Genomic DNA, 25,327 nt, shown 5'->3' on the forward strand with positions numbered 1-25,327 from the left:
TGAAATAAAGTTAGTTTTTAAAATCAATGAATGGTAAACCGACTATTTCAATTTAAAAAAACATGATATACTTAATCCATCTCCAATTCTATTCTAATAGTAATACTGGTAATAATATTCATACATATTAGGCAGACATAATCTAGTGCTTGTGCGCTTTTGATTTTCATCAAATTGCACGTCCAAATAAGGATCTAATTTTGATCTTTTTTAAAGGCCCACTGCACTACTGGTAGCTACTTGCGCCCTCTATATAACAAACAATGCCTAATCGGTGACCATTGGTCCCCCATGATCCTCTTTTTCTTATGTTAACTGAGAGCTAAGTTGATGAGATAACCACCTGTCCAGTGACCTTGCAGAGCGGTCTAATCCCTCCTGTAAACTACGGCAGATAAGCTTTAATACACATTTTTGTTTTTTGTAGTTGAAGCATATTATATTTTGGTTATATATTGGCACTTCTCTGTCAATACTATACCAATTTTTTAGATTAATAATTGTGGATGAATATTTTCACAGAGAATGGACCAGAGAGTCTGAAATGAATATACCTTGCCAATGCTTGCTCAACAGAGCCTAGATACACTGCCAGTCTGTTCTAGGATGGCTTTGGTCATTTACCTGAAATTTATCTATTTGACACCTCATGGAATCACCCTCCTTAATCTTTTTGATGTAATTTGGTCATCATTTCTGTCTTTATACCCTGGTCGTTATTTAAACCCTTCACTATATATAAATTTAGCAGTCGATAGTATATACAAATAATATACTTTAGTGAGGGCGTGAGTAGGGATTATCAACAATTTTCTGTCCAGAACGATTTTCATTTCATTAATGTAGTTACAAAATTCATAACAGTAGGAGAAGAACATCTTAAAGTATGATTATAAAAGTATGTGTATTACAGTGTATATCATTAACAAAAAAATCAGTTGAATGTTCACAGTTTTCATTTATTTTATTTGTTATATAGATAAGTATTTCAAATCATGTACATTTCTCGAAGGACAGCCACGTCAGTCAGGTAATGTATGTTTTGTGTTCTTACACTTGGGTAAGTAGAACTTTTTATTTATTTAGCGGTTTATGTGAGAAGTGCATTTTGTTACAAAGCAAAATGATTTGTTGGATACTGGTCAATTACAATTCGACAATTATCAACATGTTGATAAAGTACGTTAAGATAATTGTAAGTATTGTTACAATATACTGTTTAAATATCTTCCTCTTCAGGTCATTCAGAGTAATGTCTGAAATGCATTGCGTTAAATAGTACATGAGCGTCTTATATCAATGATATCTCTAGATTAACTTGTAATGTTTAAAAGTGAAATTAAAACAAGAATTCATATGATAAACAGTTTACTTTGCATTCCTGTGGGTCTGCAAAAAATATTTTGTTGCCTAATGTTCATGTAAAAATGACATTTCATGTGTTTTGTTGGTATTCTTTGTTCCTCACAGATAGACATCTTTCTTGCCAAGATAAAAAGTTCACTACCTCAGAGGGCAAAGGAGATCATTGGACGGCGCCACCAGGTGTACTGAGCCTACATGTACTGATTTGGATTGGTTAGGAGTAAAATAAATAGGGAATTAACCCTTCGTAGAAAAAATGGCCAAATAAAACAAGAAAATAAGGGAAATTCAAGAACAAAATCGTGCTTGCAATAAGGAAGGTGGGCATTCTAAAAGTTGAGAACATTAGAATCGAGGGGAATCTCCATTCTTATTTTTTCGTGATGTATGATGGGACATTTTTCAATTTTGAACTATTAATAAAGGTAACTAGATTAGTATAAGCAGCTGTAATATAAATTTATCATAATACTATCGTCATTCTTTAAACAAAATTGAATGCAAAAGGTTCTATCTAAAAAAGGAAGAATGTTTTGTTTACATAATATATTATGAGCCTATATCGTATCGATGATGATTGGTTAAATCAATGGCAGTTATTTTGATATAGTGTGGACAAATTTGACAAAGCAAATCATAGACGGCATCTATTTATAAGAATTGGTGATCATCAGGTACAGCATTATAATACCAAATTTTTTGCAACGCTGTCGATTCCTCGTTCTCTAGAGAAACCATGACTGTTTCTAATTATAAAGGGTATAGAGCTCCCTTGTATTCACACTTTTTATCAAAATGAACAGTAATCTTGAATGTATAGGCTTGAATGCTAGTCTGGATCATTATACACACAACAGATTATTACTGAAATAATTTATGAACTACTGAGTTGTCCGATGCCCTCGTAGTCTCACGACAGAGATGTAGGCCTAACTTCATTTACTTATGTTTCTTTACAGTTGTTTTATTAATCAGCTCTGTGTCCATTACAATTTAATTTAAATGGTAAATTCCTTGAAATATTTGGAACATAATTGTATTTTTATGTTAGTATAGTATCCGAGGTGTCGTAGAATAGTGGTTCATTAATTTGACTCTCAGTTCAAGGTTTGAGAATTCGAATCTCAGCCCGGCACTAATGTCCTTTGGCAAGAAGTTAATATCCACTTTGTCACTCTCCACCCAGGTTTAAATGGGTACCTGGCAATCGCTTCGGTAATACTAATTGCAGGCAAGGGCGTCAATCAGGGGGGGGGGGGGGACAGGGGGACACGTCCCCCATGATTTTTCTTAGGGGGGGGGCATCATATCAAATATCCCCCATGTTTTGTCAGAAAAGAAAGGGGGACCACCAGGAACAACGATTTTGTATCCATTGCCAAAGAGTTTTTAGTTGTGATCTAACTTTGGACGATAGGGTGAACTGCGTCGAGACGGGTTGAGCATTAGAATATTGGTATACTGCGCTGTGCATTCCTGCATGGTAGTCTGGCCGCGCCCAAATAAAAAGGGCCGGTCGAAAAAGAGGGAGAGAGGGAGAGAGAGAGAGAAATTAAAGGGACGTAGGAAGAAAAGGAGCAGACAAAGAAACATTTTTTTTAAAATTCATACAAGGATTAAGAGTCGAGAACGGTACAACGAATCGTTTTCTTTGTGCTAATAATTTAATGAAACGTCAAAGTTTCCGCGCTTTGCGCGATAGGAGGGGTACTGAATTTAGACGAGGATTAAGAGTCGAGAACGATACAACGAATCGTCTTCTTTCTCCAATAATGTATTGAAACGTCAAAGTTTCCCCCCCCCCCGTTACTCCTGACATTCAATCGACAGCGAGTAGTGAATAACTTCAATGAATGTCCCGGGGGTCTCACTTTCTCAGTCATAGTAATACTGTAAGCATGCGTATCCATAGGTTTTCCAGACACCCCTTAAAACGAGGATTTCTTCCGAAGCCAAAATATACCCTAAATGAGGATTTTGCGTGGTTTTTTCCCGAATTCACACCCTAAACTGGTATTTCGATAAAGTGTTAGGTCTACTCCTAAACAAGTATTGTAAAATTGTATCACCTGGAACATTTTGAAGTGCGATAGGAATGACCATTAATTTTTAGATGTTGGCAATGTAATACTTATCAAATTGCGCTTCTGATGTAAAGTTCACTATGTAAAAATCACAACTCCTTTCTTTGAAGAAAAAAAAAAAAAGTTTTAAATTTCATCTATTTCATTACATGTTACAGTAGTGTTTACAAAAAGTAGGCCTACACCAGGCGCGGATCCAGGATTTCTTAGGGGGGGGGGCCCAAATTTGAAATTATGCGAGCCAAATATTGGTACGTAATGGTGACCAGCAGTGACGAAATGCGGGGAGGGGGGTGGGTGCAGGGAGGGGCGAGTTCCCCCTCCCTCTTGACGTTTCATTGAATTATTACAGAAAGAAGACGTTTCGTTGTACCGTTTTCGAAAATAATCCTCGTCTAAATTCAGTTTTTCCCCGCCCGCGCAAAGCGCGGGAGCTTTTGCGATTCATTAAACCATTAGAGAAAAACGACGATTCGTCGTACAGTTCTCGACTCTAAATTCTCGTCTGAATTCAGGCCCCCCCCCCCCTCCCGCGCGAAGCGCTGAAGCTTTTAAGTTTCATTAAGAGCATTAAAGAAAGAAGACGATTCGTTGTACCGTTCTCGAAAATAATCCTCGTCTGAATTTAGTTTTCCCCCCCCCCCCCCCACTCCCGCGCGAAGCGCGGAAGCTTTTACATTTCATTAAATCATTAGAGAAACAAGACGATTCGTATTACCTTTCTCGACTCTGAATCCTAGTCTGAATTCAGTTCTTCCCCTACCGCGCCAAGCGCGGAATTTTTGACGTTTCATAAGATTATGAGAGAAAGAAGATGAGTCGCTGTACCGTTCTCGACTCATAATCCTTGTCTGAATTCAGTTCCCCCCTCCCCTCCTGCGCGAAGCGCGGAAGCTTTTAAGTGTCATTAAATCATTAGAGAAAGAAGGCGATTCGTTGTACCGCTCTCGACTCTTAATCCTTGTCTAAATTCGTTCCCCCCCCCCCTCCCGCGCGAAGCGCGGAAGCTTTAATTTTCATTTAAATCATTAGAGAAAGAAGACGATTCGTTGTACCGTTCTCGACTCATAATCCTTGTCTGAATTCAGTTCCCCCCTCCCCTCCTGCGCGAAGCGCGGAAGCTTTTAAGTGTCATTAAATCATTAGAGAAAGAAGGCGATTCGTTGTACCGCTCTCGACTCTTAATCTTTGTCTAAATTCGTTCCCCCCCTCCCCTCCTGCGCGAAGCGCGGAAGCTTTGACGTTTTATTAAATCATTAGAGAAAGAAGACGATGCGTTGTACCGTTCTCTACTCTTAATCCTCGTCTGAATTTCAAAGATGTTCTTTGTCTGCTCCTTTTTATTCATACGCCCTCTTTAGACATTAAATTACCGTCAGATGAGCATCTAAGGGCCCGCCTTAGGGCCCTAGGTGGAATCCAGGGGCCAGCAGAGCCTCCGGAAGCTTGGGGGCTTTAGGCATTTAATCACGGTCAGAAGAGCATATTTTGATGCCTCATTATTTTTTTGACACTGGCAGTTAACTCTTTTTTCTTTCTTGCTCTCTTTCTTTTTTATTTTTCTTTAATATACCTTTTCAAAAAAAGTGGGGGGGGGGGCTCGAGGCTCTCGATCCTCGCCGTTCCTCGGGCCCTGACATTTGTAGGAATCTCAAATTTTAGGAATTTGTCACATAAAAACGTATAATTTACTAAAAAGTGAGGAAAAATCTCTGAAATTATGTCATTTCAGCATTATTTGTAATCTACCGTTATGGAATTAGAAATAAACCACGTTTAAATTTGATTTCCCACAAGCCCCCTACCCCCTATCAGTTCGCCAGTATCTCCCCTTTTTCTCTTTTCTTTCCCTTTCCTTCCTTCTCTCTTATTTTTGTGATTAGGGGGGGGGGGGCAACAGCCTGGGAGGCAAGGCCCTTTCGGCCCCCCGATCTTTTTCTTCCCCCTTTTCTTTTCTTCTTCCTCTTCTCTCTTTCCCTTTCTCTCCTCTTTCCCTTTCCCTTCTTTTCCTTTCTTCTCTCTCTCTTTTTTTTTTTTTTTTTTTTTTTGCGGGGGGGGGGGGGGGGGGGGGGCAAGGCACGCTCGGCCCCCCCTGGATCCGCGCCTGGCCTACACAATGTTCAATGGACAGTTACTATTTTACTATTTTATTAACAGAGCAAAACAGAGCAAAACAAATTTGATTACCCGAGGTAAAAAAAAAGGGGCACTTATCGCACCTGAAAAGCCTTAGAATAAAACAGGGGCACTTATATAATAAAGGCGATGGAATTCAAAAACTTAATTTATTCTAATTTGATTTAGGAACTTTTCATTAATCTTGATCTAAGGAGACACGAACGAACGAACGTTCAGCTAGAGAGCAACCAAGTTAAACTGTGGTAGTGTATGCCTTTATAATGTCTTCACCACCAGCGCACTTTTACGAGTATTACAGCGAAACTGGCCAGGCTAGCGTGTAAAAAAAATATTCGTCCCCCCACCGCGCATTTATTTTGCTTCTTGATTTGTCTACTCGGTGTATATACATGTACTAAGTTTTTTACAAGTAAATGGTCCGTAACTTCAGGTCTTAGTTTAGGGGTGGGTGGCAGCAGAGCTGAGCAGACAACCCTTGGGTCAGATTGTCATTTAGAGGTGAGTAAACGACATTATTTCTTGATACATTGGTTTGATATTTTCCAGACTGAATATGCCCTGAATACTAGCATTTGCGGTGTTCATTGGGGATTTTACTTTTTTTAATCAATATAGTAGAAGCATTCACAAAAATTCTCCAAGCGACTGGTTGTTTACGTTTTATTGCCCCACATGCTAAGATTCATGTTTGTAGAACTGACGTCTTTGGTTTCGAGGCAAGAAAATATTGTAACTTCGGCGCTAGTTCAGAAGTCGGTCCAAAATTTGACTCTGGCGTGGAGATGCCCTACTTATACTGTTTTCACACTGGCAATATTTTGCTTAACCCCGTACTATAGGTGGGGTTAAGGGGGGGGGGGTCTTAGGCTTAGCCCCACCTAGATCTAGATCTATAGTATATGGGGTTAAGCCTATTCCACTTTCTGTTCAGACTGGCTTTTACCAAAGTGGGCTAAAGTTGGCTAACCCCACCTATAGTACGGGGTTAACTAACCCTGCAAAATAGCAGGGCTAACTCCGCAATTGTGGTGCTAACTCCTGCTAACCTCGCAATTGCGGTGCCAAGCAAATGAATGAGAACAGAAACAAAAAATAGTCCGGTACTACGCAATGGAGCGTATCGCAGCTGGCCAGATGTGAAATATGTCCAATCATAACATTCACGATATCCGGGGTTAACAAATTGCAGTAAGAAAAGCGTGAATTTTCTTATTCCGGAATAGGTGCTAGTACGGGACTAAAAACAACGTGTGTGAAAAGCCAAAAAAAATAGTCTGGGGTTAAGGATAGTACGGGGCTAAGCAAAACCAGTGTGAAAAAGAGTATAAACATACCCAGAATGAAGTAAATATTTATGAAATGTCCAAATAAAGATCATGATTTTAAAGGTGTTATGTTTCTTACCTGTTTCGTGTCAATTTTCTTGTTCCCCATTATCTTTGACCTGATGACCCTAAAATGTAATCAGTTCATTGGTTCTCTTGATAATGCGATCAAAAGCTATTTGTGCATACATAATGAGCCCTGTGACCTTTGACCTCGTGACCCAAAAATCTAATCAGTTAATGGGCTCTGCAAGATACATACCTGACCAAAGTTTGGCAGGTATCCATCAATTGGTTCTTGAGATAACCCGATCACAAGCTATTTTTGCATACATAATGAGCCCTTTGACCTTTGACCTTTGCCCTCGTGACCCCAAAATCTACTCAGTTCATAAGCTCTGCAAAATACATAGATGATCCAAGTTTGGAGGGAATCATGAGATAACGCGATATTGCTAATCACGAGAACGGGACGTACAGACGGACAACCAGAAAACATTATTTAAAAAATGGAAGAACACAAAACTTCCTGATTACAAATTACATTTCCGATGAGTTGGCTCGACATGTGACTAAGAAGTTTGCAGACGAATACAAAAACAGAAGTTTTATAAAATTGTCTTTAAGAGAGAAAGGGAGGTTATTACTGAAATGAAATGAAATGAAAGGGGCTATGTGACTTTCAAGGAGGAAATAACAATTTCTGTCGCTTGTGACGACTATTTGGAGCTTTCTAATCTTTAAATTCAAGAACTTCCAGGGGCTCAGATAGGAGTGTTTCTCAAGACAACCTTTTGTTGTATAAAATTGGAGAGAATGTGAGTTTTATGTAGTTAAAGCTTCTAACAACCACTCCCGTGGACCTTTTGTTATTTACACAATTTCTTCTCGAGATCACTGGAGCGAAGAAAAGTTTAGTAAGAATCCCTATTCAGTGAGGGATTTATTCTTATTATGCAGATGGATTCTTCTACCATTCTTTACCAAGTGCATTTCAAACTCAATGGTCGGAATTCACAAAGCAAGGTTTGAGCTCAAACCTCCTTTTGTTTCGCCAAACCTCCTTTTGTTCTTTACAAACCAGGTTTGTAAAAGGCGTAAAACGCGTCATATGACATACGAAAACCAAGGTTTGTCGACAAACCTCCTTTGTGAATTCGGGCCAATGATGTGGGTATCATCCCATTGAATGTTGTGTCCAGTATTAAAGGTAATACAAAGTTTTGGGAAATTTTGAAAAATGAGTGGATAGTGAATATTTACAATTTTGTTATATTTGGATGCCCCTGTGGATGTATCATAAGCACTAAAAAAATTAGCCCCTAAAACACTTCTATTTTCCAGAAAAATTGGATATACAAATTTACCGGTGCTCCCGGTAAATTTTGATAAATTTCAAATAGCGCCTATGGCCGTACAATGGTAGCTGCGACCATGAAAATCTCAGAATATGTAGTTGTGATATATAATTTCCAAACGGGAATAGCTAATCGGTCGATTTTGGTCAAGAAATACTGTTTCATAACTAAATTAATATCTTGACCATGAGAGGGAGCTATACAACGAAAAGAGTTTATTATTTATAATTTCATAACTTTAGACTCGATTTCAACCGCAACAACGATCACTGAATATTGTAGGAACGCATATGCTTCTGAAATTGTTAATTTGAACCAAATTCATGACCCCATACCAAAACTTTGTAATACCTTTAAGGGTGTGTTCTGCTGCCTAATCCGAGGGTTTGTTGTGCTCTTTAAAAAGAGCACACAATAGGGGTGGTGCAATTTAAATATCTAAATATTAGATGGATTAGAGTTTATTTCTATAAATAAATGAAAGGGTATTTGATTTTCATGAGCGATACAAACTCTAATCCATCCCTTGAAATTTAAATTGCACTACCCCCATTGTGTGCTCTTTTCAAAGACCACAAAAAGCCCTCAGATTGAATATTTCACTTTTAGAAATAACCTCTATTTCTCTCTTCAAGACAATTTTCTCTCTTGAAAGTCAAATGGCCCTTTCATTTCATTTTATAATAGTTACAGTGTCTGCAAAATTACAGTTTATAGTGCAATATTAAAAGTCATTCATACAGATTAAAAAAGTTGAAATAAAATGAATGAAGTTATACTTTTTAGGAAATGGGAATGCGCATACCCACATTATGAGTAATGCGTAAACTATCAAAATATCACACTAAACATTTAAACATACTGTATTTCAAAAAACAGGCTTTGGACACATATTGTGTGAACTTGAATATTGGTATCTTACTGACTGAAGAAGGTGAAAGCAGACAAGGGAGGACTCAAAAATGGAAGAAGGAAAGAAAAAGGCAAGGGAGAGGTAGAGGAAGAGAAAGAGAGAGGGGGAGGGGGACAAAGATAAGGAGGGAGAGACATTAGTGCGAATGAACCAGGTGGTTGTTGTGTGCAGGGTCTTAACTACATGAAATCTTGCGGGGGATTTTTAAGTGGTCGTTATAGACAGGTGGTTGCTAAGACAGGTTTGACTGTATTATGATAATGATGCTAACGGTGTCCTAGTACCAAGTTAGCCAGATGCCACTATACTTACAGACCATTATTTGCTTGTAAATACTTGTCTTTGCGACTTGTGTTTAAAAGCAGGAATTTTGGTTTGCTTGATATGGACCATACAGTACATACAAAGTTTCATAGAGGCTGTTCACACCGCAATGAGATAGCGCGGTCTATCGTAGCACCCCGTTTTTTCTAGCGCGCGCTAGACCGTGCTATCTCTCGTGGACCACCCCCAAGAGGTGCTCCATTGGCACGCGGTTTTGGCTCGCCGTGGCTCGCTGTTGGGTGGACCGAAACGACGTTGTACCTTCCAAACCGCAGAGATAGCGCGGTCTAGCGCGCGCTATCTCTGCCGGTGTGAATAGCCTCATAGATATCATGACAACAATTTAAAGTTTTGGCTGCAGCTGCAAAGAGCTAGCGTGTAACTGAATCTTTTAGAATTATCTATTTGTTGGGAGAGCGCCACTTACAATGATATTGGGTATTCAAGTGACAAAGAAGGCTTACATGTACTGGTATATGGGAATTACACACTTATTGGCCGATAGCTGTTTGGGCTGTTGGGCTATAATGAATATTCACTGTTTCACTGAACATGCATATACATGTACCGGTAAAATAAAAATAGAAACTATCAAATCAATTTACATCGTAAGTATGATTTAATCTAAGTACATTTTCTGCTGATTGGATTTAGGGTAACTATGCAATAAATTAGATGTGGGGTTTCCAATTCTAAAAATCAGGTATTTAAATTCTGAAATGCTTACTTTACCCTTTCTCATGTACAATGTGCATAGACCAATTGTCGATGTTCCCATATGCAAACAATACACCCGACTTTGGGCTCTACAGTACTTGGTTACATAAATTAAATGTATCTCAAATTACTTCATACAAGCGTAATTTATATGCATTTTCTGAAATCATTTTGTGTATATTCTGTTCTAACAGTGCATGAATGCGGGTCAGATTTCAAATTCTAGGGGTCCTTACGCCTTCTTGGAGTGCCAGAGTTTCACTTTACTATAACAACTGTTACAATGGTACTATGGTGTGTTTTCTTGCTGCAGCTAGAAGTCAAATTAGTGAATTATTGTCTTTCTTTAGAATATTTCACTGTAAGGGATGTCAGCTTAAAAATGTAAACCCATACAAGGTTATCAGTTATGGTTTCAAGTTTCTAGTTTATTTTCCAAATTCCATTAAAAAGGGATTACAAATAGCAGCAAAAAATACAAATTGTATTACAAGTACGGTTGAGTACATTAAAAAATAGTAACAAAAAAAATGAAAACAAATGAAAGAAAGAAAGAAAGAAACATGGTTGATACAAAATAATGAAGTGATACTAAATAAGAGTTTACAATCAATATGTTAAAATAAAGACCAGTGATAAAATTCATCATACAAGTAACAAAAAAAGTCAGTAATGTAAACCGTTTCTTGCCAGTGTAACAGATTTTGGTAAATTTTGTATTAATAAAATAGGCTTGTCAATAAAACTGAAAAGAGATTTCTATTTAAAAATTTGTTTAAATAGTAAATCGAGACAGGCTGCTGCATTTATGATATATGATTACAGATGCTACATTTCATTTCATTGAATAAATATTATATCTTGTGTATTTAGATTGATATGCTATTGAAAAGCATGTTTGATTGAAAGATACATGTAGGTTCGGTATTACGTTGTCTGTTTGGAAACAAAAAGGCGTCAATTGAGCTGCTTTAAGATAAAAATGAATGCCCTTTTGGCTCCAAACTTATGATATGATCTGCTGTAACACAATACAACTTATGTATTGTAATCTCATTATGTAACCACAAACATCTGCTCTAAAGGCCCACTCTTTCCTATTTTCAAGGCAACTACTTTCATTTTGCAGGTACATGAGCCATGGACAGGAATAGCCTAACCATTTAAATATTTCACATTAATAAATGTGTTTTTTTCGTTTTCAGAACAGACCAGCAGTGATGCAGGTGCAGCAGTGGACGTTACAATATTAGCTGAAGAGGGTGCTTAGATCTATTGGTGCCTTTGGTGGAGAAAGACTCAAAGAGAGAGAAGAGAGAGGGAGAGGAGAAGACATGGGGAAGTTAAAGCAGGCAGGACAGCAGATCACTGCAGGAGGCTCTGCAGGTTTGTCATGTATTTTATTTCATAAATGGGGAGATAAAGGTAGTTACTCAGAAGAAGAAGAAGAAAAAGAAGGAGGAGGAGATGGAGAGAGACTGACAGACAGACAGAATGGGATGTGTTTCAAAGAAATTTTCAAGCAATTCAGTGTAAAAAAGCAAGTGTAATGATGAAATCATTTAACATTTACATCTTAACCCTATCTAGCCGGGGGGGGGGGGGGGGGGGGGGCATTTTTCTGGATAATTTTTTTATTCAAAATAATCTTGCGCTGAAATTTTATGACTTTTTTCTTTTGAGTCTTGTGCATCTTTTGAAACAATTTTTTTCTCCAAAATCAGACTTACCGTTACAAAGTCACGTGACCTTTTGTCTTTGCTTGTCTACCCAGAAATCGTTCATTGTCGTGATTTGTGTTCAAAACATATGGAAATTTCAATAATAAAAAAAAAAGATAGAACATTGGTTATTTGGTCTTGTTTATAGATAAGTTAAGGTGTTTCTTGTTGGGGTCAAAATAGAATTATAGGTATAAATGAAAAAAAACAACAAAAACATTAAAATGCATAAGTTAAAAAAAAAAAGAAATACATAAGAAATTATCAAAACAATATATAACATAAGGAATAACCTGGTTCTTCCAAACCAAAAATTGGTATTACTATCCCATATAGTCTAAAGAATATATTTAGTGAAAACTAATGTTTAAATATGAAGAATATATGATTTATGGGTAAAAATGTGAATTGTATTACTTATTTGCATAAATTACCATAAATATGCAAATAAGTGAATTTTTCAAAAAAAAATTGAAATTACCATAGTATTCTATACACTTCACCTGACTTGCATGCAAACTGCCGAGATCATAGGGATGGGGGAGGGGGCCTTAGAACCCCCCCCCCCATGCTATGCAGTTTCAAAATAGTCCAGGCTAGAAACTAGCCATAGTATGTGTATTATTCTAAACTAGTGAAAGGTTATAATTGAAAATAGTACACATAAGTTTTTGTGTTAGTCAGCAAAAATGGTTCCTCAATGTTTCAATCTTTTCTTTATTACATGCATGTTTTGATTTTTTAAAAATTTGATTAAATGTCTGTCTAGGTCTTGTTGAGGTCAGCATTATGCACCCACTTGATGTCATCAAAACAAGGTATTTGAGTTTTAATATCTTTTTCATCTGTTCCTTAATGACATCAGGAAGATCCTGTTTGATTAAATACTGTCTGTGTACTTCATCGTAATATGAGTTCAATTGATTTGTAGAAGTTCACTGCTAGTAGGCATATGTATATCTTTAGTCTCTTCCTTTTTCATAGACTTCAAACAGAAAATTAAGCTAGTTGTATGAAGAAAAAAATATATGGTTTAATAGTGTATCATTTCTTCTTTGAACACATGCCATGTTATGATAGATATTAAACTCTGCAGAGTAATATATATAATGTATATATTGTTTTTCAAATTTTGTGATAAAAATTAGCCATTTTCCCCTTTTTTATGAATCTATTGGTTTATCTACTGAAAATTTCTCATTTTTGTTCAGAGTAATCTCAATCTGTTTTTTACATGGCTTTGCAGGTTTCAGATCCAAGGTGCACCTAACAGCACAATGAAGTACAATGGAATGTGGGATTGTGTCCGACAGATGACCAAAAAAGAAGGGTAAGCATTTTTTCTTTTCCCATTGATTTAATCAAAGTTTGTTCAGATACCCCATGCTTTATTGAATGGTTTAAACATGAAGTAAGATTTGATTAAAAACATACCCATTGGCCCGAATTCACAAAGCAAGGTTTGAGCTCAGACCGGGTTTGAGCTCAAACCTCCTTTTGTTTCGCCAAACCTCCTTTTGTTATTTACAAACCAGGTTTGTAAATAACAAAAGAAGGTTTGGCGAAACAAAAGGAGGTTTGACCTCAAACCTTGGTCTGAGCTCAAACCTTGCTTTGTGAATTCGGGCCAATAAGTCCCAATATATTTTGTATTGTAAAATCATGAGAAAGCAGACTTTATCTTGCTAAATGACACTTTGAAAAATGGTACAATATAAGTTGCTTCAACAGCTTTTAAAATGAATTTACGAGAGCTTCTTAAAATACACCCCTAAGTTGAATAAATGTTCAAGCTGTAAATGGACCATTTCCATTTTAGTAACTCAATTACACTAATTGTTTTCCAATCACTAATTCAAGTATACTGATTTGAGGTCTATGTGTGAATCTTTTCCTATCTATAGAACCATGTCTCTCTACAAAGGCATATTGCCTCCCATTATGGCAGAGACCCCCAAGAGGGCTACAAAGTTCTTCACTTTTGAGCAGTACAAGAACTTTTTCCTGTTTGGGAGTCCCACACCAACTGCACTGGTAAGTACTTGATGAGAGCAGATGTAATGGAAGAGTCATTTGGAAAAGTATAGACTCGGTTTAATGTTTGCCTTTACCAAAATATACATAGTATGCTAAACTTTGATCAATATGTGTTATGTGGTTGTAATTACATTTGTATTATTATAGATAGAAAATGCTAATATTTCTGTGCCCCTTTCCTCAACAAACTTTGATGATTGGAGAGAAAAGCTCATATAAATCATAAGGAAAATGTTAAAGCTTATCTGCCATAGTTTACAGGAGGGATTAGAGCGCTCTGCAAGGTCACTGGACAGGTGGTTATCTCATCAACTCAGCTCTCAGTTAACATAAGAAAAAGAGGATCATGGGGGACCAATGGTCACCGATTAGGCTTTGGTTGTTATATAGAGGGCACAAGTAGCTACAAGTAGTGCAGTGGGCCTTTAAGAAATAGCATAATTACAAAAAGACAATTAAAAAATAAAAGAATTTGCGAGTGGTTTCCCCCTAGTTTCTAGAAGTAAGTGGTATATACCGGTATACAGAATGTTTTTTCATAAACTGTTTGCCAAGTATGTATTTGTGTCTTATGCTGAAGGTGGGAATTATATGAGGCCATCGTCTTTTCTTACAGTTTCTTGACTTTATTTCATCTTTTATTTATTTATTTATTTATTTATTTTGTGATTATAATTATATGCACTATTATTATTACCATAAACAAATTTGGGGTGTAGAGTCCCTTAGTGGCCCTTTACATGCAGGTTTTAATTACAGATTCCCTGAATTATCTTGTAATTTTGGAATTTAATTTTGTCTTGTCTTGCCTTGTCTTGTCTGCAGACCTTCACACTTGCAGGGCTCTGTTCAGGTTTGACAGAGGGAGTACTTATCAACCCGTTTGAAGTGGTCAAAGTTAGATTACAGGCTGATCAAAACACATTTAAAAAGGTGAGTTGTTCCTTTATTATGTCAGTAACAAGCATGAACCTTTATAATCACAGCCAGGCAAGAGCAATGTGTATATCTTTAGTCAAAGCAATCCAGTATTAAAGATGTTTACTTCAAAGGCACAGTGTAAAACTTTGGCTGGAGCTGAACAAATGTTTGAAGAGTAAAAAATAATTTTTATCATGACCACTTTTCCATTCATAATTTACCTCTTTGTAGGAGAAGAAAAGACCCCTAAAAACTTTGGTCAGTCAAGTAGATCTTGACAAGATGTGTTTTATATGTTTATTGTTGTTTCCTCCGTTTGTTTTGTAGGGGATGCTTACTTCAACCTGCTCACCAATCTGTTAAAGGGAAAATGCATTCTCATACTTTCAAAGTAAATGGATTAAATTTGGTTTATTTTTATGCTGCCGAACTCTTTGCCAATGGCGAGATCGAGGACTTTGTATCAGTTTCTAAATGAATATTGACTCTGAATGTTGTTTTCATTATTTCTGCAGCAACCAAGTGCCTTTGGAATGGCCAGGCATGTGATAAGAACAGATGGCTATGGATCCGATGGTCTATTCAGAGGTCTTACTGCTACCCTGGGTAGACATGGTGTCTTTAATATGATCTACTTTAGCTTCTATCACAACATCAAGGATTTAATACCAGCCTCACAGGTGATTTACATTTTTTGTATCTGTTTAAAGCCTGTCTGTACTAGTTTGGCCAAGAGGGATTAGACCTCCCTGCATGGTCACTGACAGATGGTTATCTCATCAAATAAGCTCTCAATTAACATTAAAAAAGGGGACCATGGGGACCAACAGGCACCGATTAGGCATTTTTTGCTATATAGAGGGCACAAGTAGCTACAAGTAGTGCAGTAGGGCTTCAATAGTGTCACTCTTAATAAAAAAAGATAGTTGACCTGTTTAGTTTTCCCCTATGTTTGTAGCTTTTGATGCAGCAGACCGATACAGATATTGATAATAGATATAGATTTGGAGAAATTAGTCACACAAAAAAAGAGTGTATATGTGCTTGATCCTTTGAGGGCTTGTAATTGCACCTACAGTATTCATATATCAAGGCTTACCCTGATCATCAAACATGGGGAAAACTCTTTGGTCGTTGAGGATTAAGTTGCAATCCATACTCCCTCCACTCTCTTTAACTTCAGAACATCCAATTATTCTTCAGCCTTGAATTTGAATTGAAGATTCAGTTAGATACAGGGAGCTATGAACTATAGATTATTCTTCCAAAGTTTTCAAAGCTATTCACTCCTGATAGTCCATGTATTGTCTGTTGTGTTACAACATCAATGTGATAAAGAATCAGATTATTGAGCAAGGTGGCTTCTATTGTAAGTGGACTTTTAGTTTGGTGGAATCTATTTGAAACTGTTGATTGATTTGATTTGATTTATTTATTTCTGTTTGATTTTCTTTTTCTTTTGCATTTTTACAAATATATAACAAACAAATATTGCAAATTTACACATGACAAAAGAATATGTAGAATAAAGTAAGGCTGGCTGTAACTAATCGAAAACATCAAATAGGAGGGTTGACAAAGTAAGCAAAGCTTGATAGTATGACTAACCTCAAAGGATACATAATAATACAAATATGGAGGAACAAAATATTGGTAAAGGGGAAAAAGACAGAAAAAAAAGAAAGATGGGATGCACATCAATATTCACAGACTTATGTGGTAGTTGGATTTCAATTTGATATATAACGATTTAAAAAAAGAAAATGCAAATTTGAATAGTGAGTGGCCAACTTGGGATATAATAGAATGTGCAGACTCGAGAGATTCGGACGAATGTGAATGTAAGATCAGCCAGCTGGTTTTAAACCTGGGCCTGCGAGTCGGAGCCTTGAAATGTTTGTATACAAGATATTGTTCATTGTAAAATGTTTATTAAACACAATATTTTTCATCTGGTTGTAGGATCCACGACTAGAGTTCGGACGCAAGTTTGCGATCGGCTTGCTGGCAGGTTGTCTAGGGTCTACAGTCAATATACCATTTGATGTTGCAAAGAGTAGGATACAAGGACCACAGCCTGTGCCAGGAGAAGTCAAATATAAAGGATGCTTCAGAACGATATCTATGGTGTATCGGGAAGAAGGGTAAGGCAGCTTTAAAAACTCTATATGGTTAGAAGTGTCGTAGTCGAGTGGTTTAAGCACTTGACTTGTAATTTGAAGGTCGTGGTTCGATACCCGACATGGCACTTATGTCCTTGGGCAAGGCATTAATCTTCATTTGCCACACTCGACCCATGTGAAGTAAATGGGTACCTGGCAGGAATTAATTCCTTGAAATGCTGGAGCGCTGTAATTGCAGCTGGGCTAAAGCCGGGGTAATAATAAATGCGCCTTGGAATAGAATTTCTAGATAGACGGCGCTGTAGAAATGCCTATGATTATTATTATTATTATTATGAGGGATTAGTCCCCAATCCCTCTGTTCTTTCTTTTGTTCTTTTTCTCGTTGTTGGTCTGTTCATCTTTTTTCCCCTTCCCAATCTTCATATTATTCACATTCTTTGTTCTCATCATCCTTATTCTTTATGCATGGTAGTAACTTAAGTGTTTAGACAGTCTAAAATAGCATTACCAGTTGAATCAATGTACCACAATTTTCTGAAAGGTCCACATCTTTCATATCCTCTATGATATGATGATTAATAACATTTTCCCTGCAATCAGTCAATCAATCTTTTCAAACAAATTATGAAACTGTTGATGGCTAATTCCTTTATTGAGGATATGGGTTTCATTCAGTACCTCAATTTCAATTTTTAATCTGGATTTATATATTGCATAATAGTAAAGCATGTAAGCAGTTTACATTTCTTGTGACTCTAGTGATTGGATTGATTCATGCTGCCTGTGTACAATTCTACTTCATGGTGAATGCTAAGGAATATTGGACAATCTGGACTGAGCTCAAGTAGGCAACCAAATTATTTTGAGGGTGTATTTAACAGTTCTTTTCTTCTTTTGTTCTCTTGACCAGATTCCTTGCTCTTTATCGAGGCCTTCTGCCCAAGATCATGCGCCTTGGACCAGGCGGTGCTATCATGCTGCTGGTATATGACCATGTTTATACTTGGCTCCAGGAGCACACATAATTAACATGAGCATCAATGAAGGGTTTGTTAACACTCAGGCAAAGTCTTCACATGGCTTCCAGTAGTATAATGGTTGACAGAAAACTGTGATGATTTTTAATTCTGTAGCTGTATGCAAGAGTTTGTCTTTCTATGGCGATGTTTCGTGTCCGTTGATGTCTACCTCAATTTACTTAGTAGACGTTGATTATTTTACTCAACCGAAATATATGTGTGACTGCCTTTACAAATGGTACTGCCATTTCTTGATGGAACATGGTCATGCTGTAGTTGCCACCTACAATATTCTCCTCCTGTACAGTGCAGATCACATCATGATTTAAACATTTTACTGGCTTTGTTCGACCAATGGAACAAACGATGGACAAAACAACTTTTGTCACATGCACAGTGAACACGTACAGTTTACTATGTAACAATGTAGCAGTCTAGTGATTTTGATCAATGGCAAATAAATGATTGAATATCCCTATGTGCTTCCAAAAGAGCTCTAAAAATTGAGTCTGGCATTAACTAATTGTAATTCCAATCATAAATATCTTGATAATCAGACAGGTGATCGGCTTGTAAAATTCATGGGGTTCCTGACTGACCTAAAGGTTTATAATTATCATTGCAGCATGAGCTAAATTCAGAAATTTGTTTCAGAATTATTTGAGACAAAGTAACTGGATCCCTTTAATGAGTGTGTCAAAAGAAGATTAATATCTGACTTGGGTCAGGTCGATAAAAAGCATAATTGTCATTTTTAACTGTAATATCTACTAACTTAGTACCCTGTGGGACATTCTATTAGTGACAATCACTGTTTCTGTACATGAAGTGGCTCTTTAAATGTCTTCATGTATGTACAATATTTATCTGTAATAATTTTATGCTGGTTAAAAATGCATAAACTTGTCAACCCATTCAGCACTTTGTGATAAGATGCAATGCACAAAATGGATTGAATTTAGATACCTCATTCCACTTCCAATTGTCTTGTTTAAACGTGAATTATTTTGTGTGCAGTGAGTGTTAGATTTGAATTTGTCTGCCGTGTTTATGAAAAGTACAAGAAAATCATGTGAAATAAGCAGTTACTATGATTGTACTTGTCATCCTATGTATACTTATTAACAAGAACATATGTGTATTAAATATACAGATGCGAATATATATTCAAATGCTGCAACAGTCAAAATTGCGTATATTTGTATGTAAAAGACATATTTCTCTTTTATAGTAAGAGGTCGTTGTCTTGCAGCTAAAGAACGGTGTCACCGTCCAAAGAATGATATAACTCTTCTGCCAAGCTTGTTGGTAAATTCAAGAGTCCCCTATTATATAGGTCAGGTGTGATATTGAAAGAGATAAACTGACTTATAAATGCTGTACTTTATGTTCCAAGTTTCATAAGTAGATCAAGTTTACCTTGCCAACACGGATAAAGAATGAATTTGTAGTATTATACACTGCCAGTGATTGTCTCTTGTAAGTGTGTGCTAGGTCTACTGATTATTCCAGATATCACTTGTGATATAATTATATAGATGATAATTTATTGCATTTCTATTACATTTACACACTTTCAATCCCTAATTTTTTAGAAATATGTGTCTTTAAACTTTCAGAGCATTTATTTAGAAATCTGTGTCTTTAAAGACATATTTCTAAAGCTGTAATATGAGACACAAAGCATGAAAAATCATGTTACTCAATGAAAAAAGAAATCTTTTTCCTTTGTTAGGTAATTATTTTGTGCTTCATTCTTTTGTTGATGTTTATTACACAATGTTTGTACATGTATGTATAATTTCATATGTATATTTTTTCATTTTACCAAAGCATATATTTGTTTAGTAAATGTTAATTATATATATTTTTATGCCTCCGCCACCGAAGGTGGTGCCGGAGGCATCATGTTTTCGGGTTGTCCGTCCGTACGTCCGTCCGTCCGTCCGTCCGTACGTCCGTCCGTCCGTACGTCCGTCCGTACGTCCGTCCCGTTTGACCGTTATCACAATATCTCAAGAACCATTTAAGATTTAAACTTAAGACTCGGGAATAGTATTTATCACCATAGGAAGACGATCTGATTAGATTTTGGAGTACGTAGGTCAAAGGTCACAGGTCACAGAGGTCAACTTATGAAATTCCTTGTATTGAGTTTGTTAGCGCGATATCTCAAGAACCATTTGAGATTTAAACTTCAAACTTAAGGATAGTATGTATCACCATAGGAAGACGATCTGATTAGATTTTGGAGCACGTATGTCAAAGGTCAAGGGTCACAGAGGTCAACTTATGAAATTCCATACATTGAGATTGTTATCATGATATCTCAAGAACCACTGGAGATTTAAACTTCAAACTTAGTGATAGTGTGTATCACTATAGGAAAACAATCTGATTAGATTTTGGAGCACGTATGTCAAAGGTCAAGGGTCACAGAGGTCAACTTATGAAATTCCATACATTGAGATTGTTATCATGATGTCTCAAGAACCACTGGAGATTTAAACTTCAAACTTAGTGATAGTGTGTATCACTATAGGAAAACAATCTGATTAGATTTTGGAGCACGTAGGTCAAAGGTCAAGGGTCACAGAGGTCAACTTATGAAATTCCATACATTGAGATTGTTATCATGATATCTCAAGAACCACTGGAGATGTAAAAACTTCAAACTTAATGATAGTGTGTATCACCATAGGAAGACAATCTGATTAGATTTTGGAGCACGTAGGTCAAAGGTCAAAGGCCACAGCGCACATTAAGAATGCAAAAACAGCTTGTGATCGCGTTATCTCAAGAACCGATTGATGGATTCATGCCAAAATTAGGTCATGTTTGTTACTTGCAGAGCCAATGAACTGAGTAGATTCTTGGTTCATAAGGTCAAAGGTCAAAGGCCATGGGCCCATTATGTATGCAAAAATAGCTTGTGAACGCATTCTCATTAGAACTGACAGATGGATTACTATTTAACTCAGAACATCTTGCAGAGCCAATGAACTGAGTAGATTTTATGGTCATGAGGTCAAAGATCAAAGGGTCATATATGTATATGAGAAATTGCTTGTAATCACAATATTCTGAGAACCTGTCAATGGATTACCATTGAACGTGAATTCAATTTTTTTTTTCTGTTTTGGTTTGTAAAATTGCTCTATAACGGAGGCATCATTTTCGACTGTGCGCAGTCGAATTCCATCTAGTTTTAACCTTTATGTTCGTTTTTGTTTACAAACAAGATATAATTAGATTTAGCAATGAGTATAATAGGCTGATTAACTACCAGAAGTGGCAGATTCTGAAATTTTATGAGTGCATTGTCGAAAATATGAATTTATTAACCCTTTTAATACATTTTTAAACATAAACTGTATTCCATGGATGACTATTCTTTCAGTTGAACCATTTTTGAATGATATTTTCCTGTAATTTGTATTACACTATTTTATAGCACTATATTTGTTCTAATGTTGTGAAGCTGTATTATATCACTTCATTATTTGATGCATAAGGTAAAAGAAAATGAGTCAACAGCTCTTCATACCAAGTCCTGTGCTTTGACTTTCTGTCATATTCATGTTACAAATATGTTCTTTTATCTAATTTAGCAGAAATTCAAGCAAAACTGCTCAATGAAATCATCTGTTTGGGGCCAGTAGGATGTTAATTCTTTTTCTTTAACACAGAGAGGATATATCTTGAAAGTTAGTCTGAAATCTGGGGTCAGTTTCTCTAAAGCGTCATAAGTCTATGTTCGTCAGCATCCAGGGAAACGCATGTTTATTCCATAACACATGTCTCGTTGGGATGTCCAAGATGATACTGACTTTTGAATTACAGGGCTACTTATGGGTTTAAAGGGACTGTTATCCCTTGAAACCAACAGCCTTCAAGACTGACATGTCACTCTTGCAAGCATTCTGGCAACTTTATTGGTGTCATCAGTCTACTGGGATATCATGGAAATTGGAAATCTGCATGCAGTTTCTTATCTCTAGTGTTTAAGCATATTTTTTTAAGTAAAACTTCAGCCACTTCAAGTATATTATGTTTCCAATGTTGATTAGCTCTTTGCTCCTATTTTCCTTTGTAAATGCTGACAATATTTGATATAAATTTTGACATATCTTCATGTACTTGCACATAAAAAATACCAGGAATGTATTTGTCATATTGAAGTCATCATTATTGAACAACTTTCTATGATCATGTTTTGAACATTCCCATTTTATTTTATCAAACCAAATATAATGTACAGAGAAATTTATTGTGCCTTCTACACATATTTATCGTAACACACAATGCAGTTATTCAGTGTGCATTACATCAGTTATAATGTGTGATATTAAGAGAACAAGGTCAACAGTTGTAGAATTTAAGTCTAATTTACAGTATAGATAGTGGAAAGAAAATTTGAATAAAACCCAGTCAATATGGTCTCAAATAGACATGCTAGATTCTGTCCATGATTTTGGATGAATTTTAGTGGAAACAACAGTGAAGAACTTCAAATTAACGCTCTATTTTTATGTCTAGCCAAAATCACTGCAATCTCATAAAGGTTCACACAAAGCGGCCGTTGGCTTCATGCATGCATGTCACAAGTGGGAATTTAGATCCTGGCCCAGGATGTACATTATATTTAAACCTCTTTTTTATTCAATGTCAACCTAAAGGTGTACTGTTTTTGAAGTGTTAATTTTATTACAGTTCCTGCTGTAATTATTTGGTGTATTCTGCCCATTTTTCATTATTATTCATGATTGCTCATCTAATGAAAATGGATAGGAACTTCTTCCTGCAAAACACATTTTCAAAATTTGTCCTAAAATGGTAAAATGAGAGAAGAAGGACTGATGATCTACATAGCGTTTTTTCATGACAAAATATGAAAAGAGAGACTTGAATCATACTATGAAATAAACAAAATGACTTCTCTCTCTCTCAACTATCTTTCAACTGTTATCAATAATTGGATACTGCCATCTGTAGTTCCTTTTCAAGATTATTTCAAAGACTCCATCATTGGATTTGTAATGTACAGGTGTGTCTTTATCTTGTAATTTCATATCAGATTGGAAATATTTGTAGGAGTTGTGTCGTAGTCATTAGGTTGACTATATCTGCCATACAGGAATAATGCAACTGTCCCTTCAGGGAGGGTGTTTCACATAGATCCTAAGTTGGACTGAACAATTAAACAATTATGGAAAGCTGTTAGCATCTTATATTTTGTAAAAGTTATTTTAAAAGGCATAAAATGTTGATTCCAATAATTCATGATTTCTATTATCAAGGAGATTTCATGGTCTTGATGTGGAATTAATTAAGACTCTAAAATATTTCAATTTTCAAAATTGAATATATTTTATTTTAAGGCTACAAATGGCTCTCCTTAATTTTTAAGTCCAACTTAGAGTTAAGTTCGACTTAGGATCTTTGTGAAACACTCCCCTGATGTGGTAATGTTGTCATTAAGCATTTCTTAACTTACCATGACTTAAAGTATGCCATAATAACGCCGTCCTATCCATTATATTTTGCCATTTTAAGACCAAAACATGTGGAGACAATTGGTAAAAACACATTATTAATGTTATGTTATAATTCAGTCTGTGGGGTTCACGCTGATGTTGCAAGTTATGGTTAAGATATTTTGAAGATGTGTGTGTGAATTATACCAGTGCAATAATTCACAATTACATCGTAGATGATAATAATAACAAGAATATGCACTTGGATATGCATGTGTTGATAAGGTATGTATTTTTTTATGGAATGATCTGTGACCAATTTAAAATTGTTCTTCTTTTGTGGTCTGTTTTCATATTTGTGAAATAAATACTTTAAAACACAGTATTCTCATAAAGAATGTCTACCAATTGATTTTTATTGAGTGTTCATTTGGTAAATAATTCCTTCCTCAAAATAGATAATTGGCACTTATTTTGACTATATCTTGTGATTGTTAGGAGATCTTAAAAATAGATACACCTACATGTTTTCAAGAAATTCATAGTTCAGAAATCAATATTTCTTTAAATTTCTTAGATTGTTCATTTCTTTCTTTCTTTTGCTCATTAGAACAACTTAAGTCTCATTTGGAGGTTTGGCCTTGGTTAACACAATCTTTCTGGAGCATAACTGCTATAAGATTTAATGCTGTCTCGTTTATGGTGTATGCTTTCCTAGGTTTTTAAATCTGGTCAATGAAGATGCACAAGATGTTTTAACTGCACGATAGCAGTAAATCAGTCTGGTTAAATTCGATTTCTTTTTATTGGAGAGGAAACGGGTCGTATATTTGATTAATGAATTTCATTCTTGCAGCCAGACAGAAAAAAAGAAAGATGAATGCTCCTTACAGACCAACAATTTTAGGACAAGAAGCAGTATAGATAATTGGTGGCTCGGCAGTCTTGATTTTACTTGAGAAGCAGAGCATCCAATATACCTGAGATCAATAGATAGTGATACCCTGTTAGAATAAATAGATGAATATCTACATTTCGATAACGGATGCTCGTGTTTACAATATATAGCTTTGTGTAAATGATGAAGGAATTTGAATTGAAATACCCCCCCCCCCCCCCCAAAAAAAAAAAAAAAAAATGATTTGCTACCATATCCGCCATCAGCCAGGTATTTCAATAGACCGTGGCAATGATTGTCAGTCAAGGTCCTGTGATAACCTTCAATCGTCTCGTTGATTTCAGATCTCCATTCATCCTTGTAAGATTACATTGCGATAATCATCCTGGTTTCCTCTCAGATTTTACAGAAATGACTAGACAATATTTCAGAATCATCTTTGCAAAAAGAAATAGTATTAATCTACAATTAGTGGATGAAAAATGTTCACCTAGATATAAAACGAAAGTGGTGCATTTTGTTTTATAGTACATCAGAAACGTTTGTCGGGCGTTGATTCTTGAAGAAAACAAAAGCCGCTTGTATTGATGTTTTCGTTTTTTATACATCGACGTGTATGATTTTATTTATAAAAGACTTTAATTTTAACTTTTATAAATAATTGACCTAAATAACATGAATATGGGTATTTGGGTTACTTGAAAAAGTTTAAAAAATCAATAAGAGAACAGCTCATTTTAATTGCGACATCAATTTGAACGAGTCAGTATAAACAGATGAGCAGAATTAATTCAGATTATGTAAGTACTTCAGGTCTAACTTTTATAATCATCGTTTTCTAGAACACAACGCTTGTTCGACGTTTGCTGTCAAGAGTGTAACACTTTTAAGATGTAGCATTGT

At 36.0% G+C, this 25,327-nt stretch overlaps 1 protein-coding gene across 2 annotated transcripts; it reads left to right on the forward strand.

The window, feature by feature from the left end:
* Positions 1-1,470: 1,470 nt before the first annotated feature.
* LOC577791 (mitochondrial 2-oxodicarboxylate carrier) lies at positions 1,471-19,763 on the forward strand. Of its 2 annotated transcripts, none has more exons than XM_030999045.1 (9): positions 1,471-1,578; positions 11,431-11,611; positions 12,716-12,764; positions 13,193-13,276; positions 13,851-13,980; positions 14,809-14,916; positions 15,420-15,584; positions 16,867-17,048; positions 17,941-19,763. In XM_030999045.1, exons 2-9 carry the CDS (start codon positions 11,560-11,562, stop codon positions 18,053-18,055), a joined length of 885 nt encoding a protein of 294 aa, XP_030854905.1. In that variant the 5' UTR covers positions 1,471-1,578; positions 11,431-11,559; the 3' UTR covers positions 18,056-19,763. The 2 variants fall into 2 exon arrangements, with proteins under 2 accessions (XP_030854905.1, XP_030854904.1); XM_030999044.1 differs by lacking the exon at positions 1,471-1,578 and adding an exon at positions 6,006-6,086.
* The last annotated feature ends 5,564 nt before the right edge of the window (positions 19,764-25,327 follow it).

This window comes from Strongylocentrotus purpuratus, unplaced genomic scaffold (genome assembly GCF_000002235.5).
Source record: "Strongylocentrotus purpuratus isolate Spur 01 unplaced genomic scaffold, Spur_5.0 spur5_scaffold_5, whole genome shotgun sequence".
In the NCBI taxonomy this organism is placed as follows: domain Eukaryota; kingdom Metazoa; phylum Echinodermata; class Echinoidea; order Camarodonta; family Strongylocentrotidae; genus Strongylocentrotus; species Strongylocentrotus purpuratus.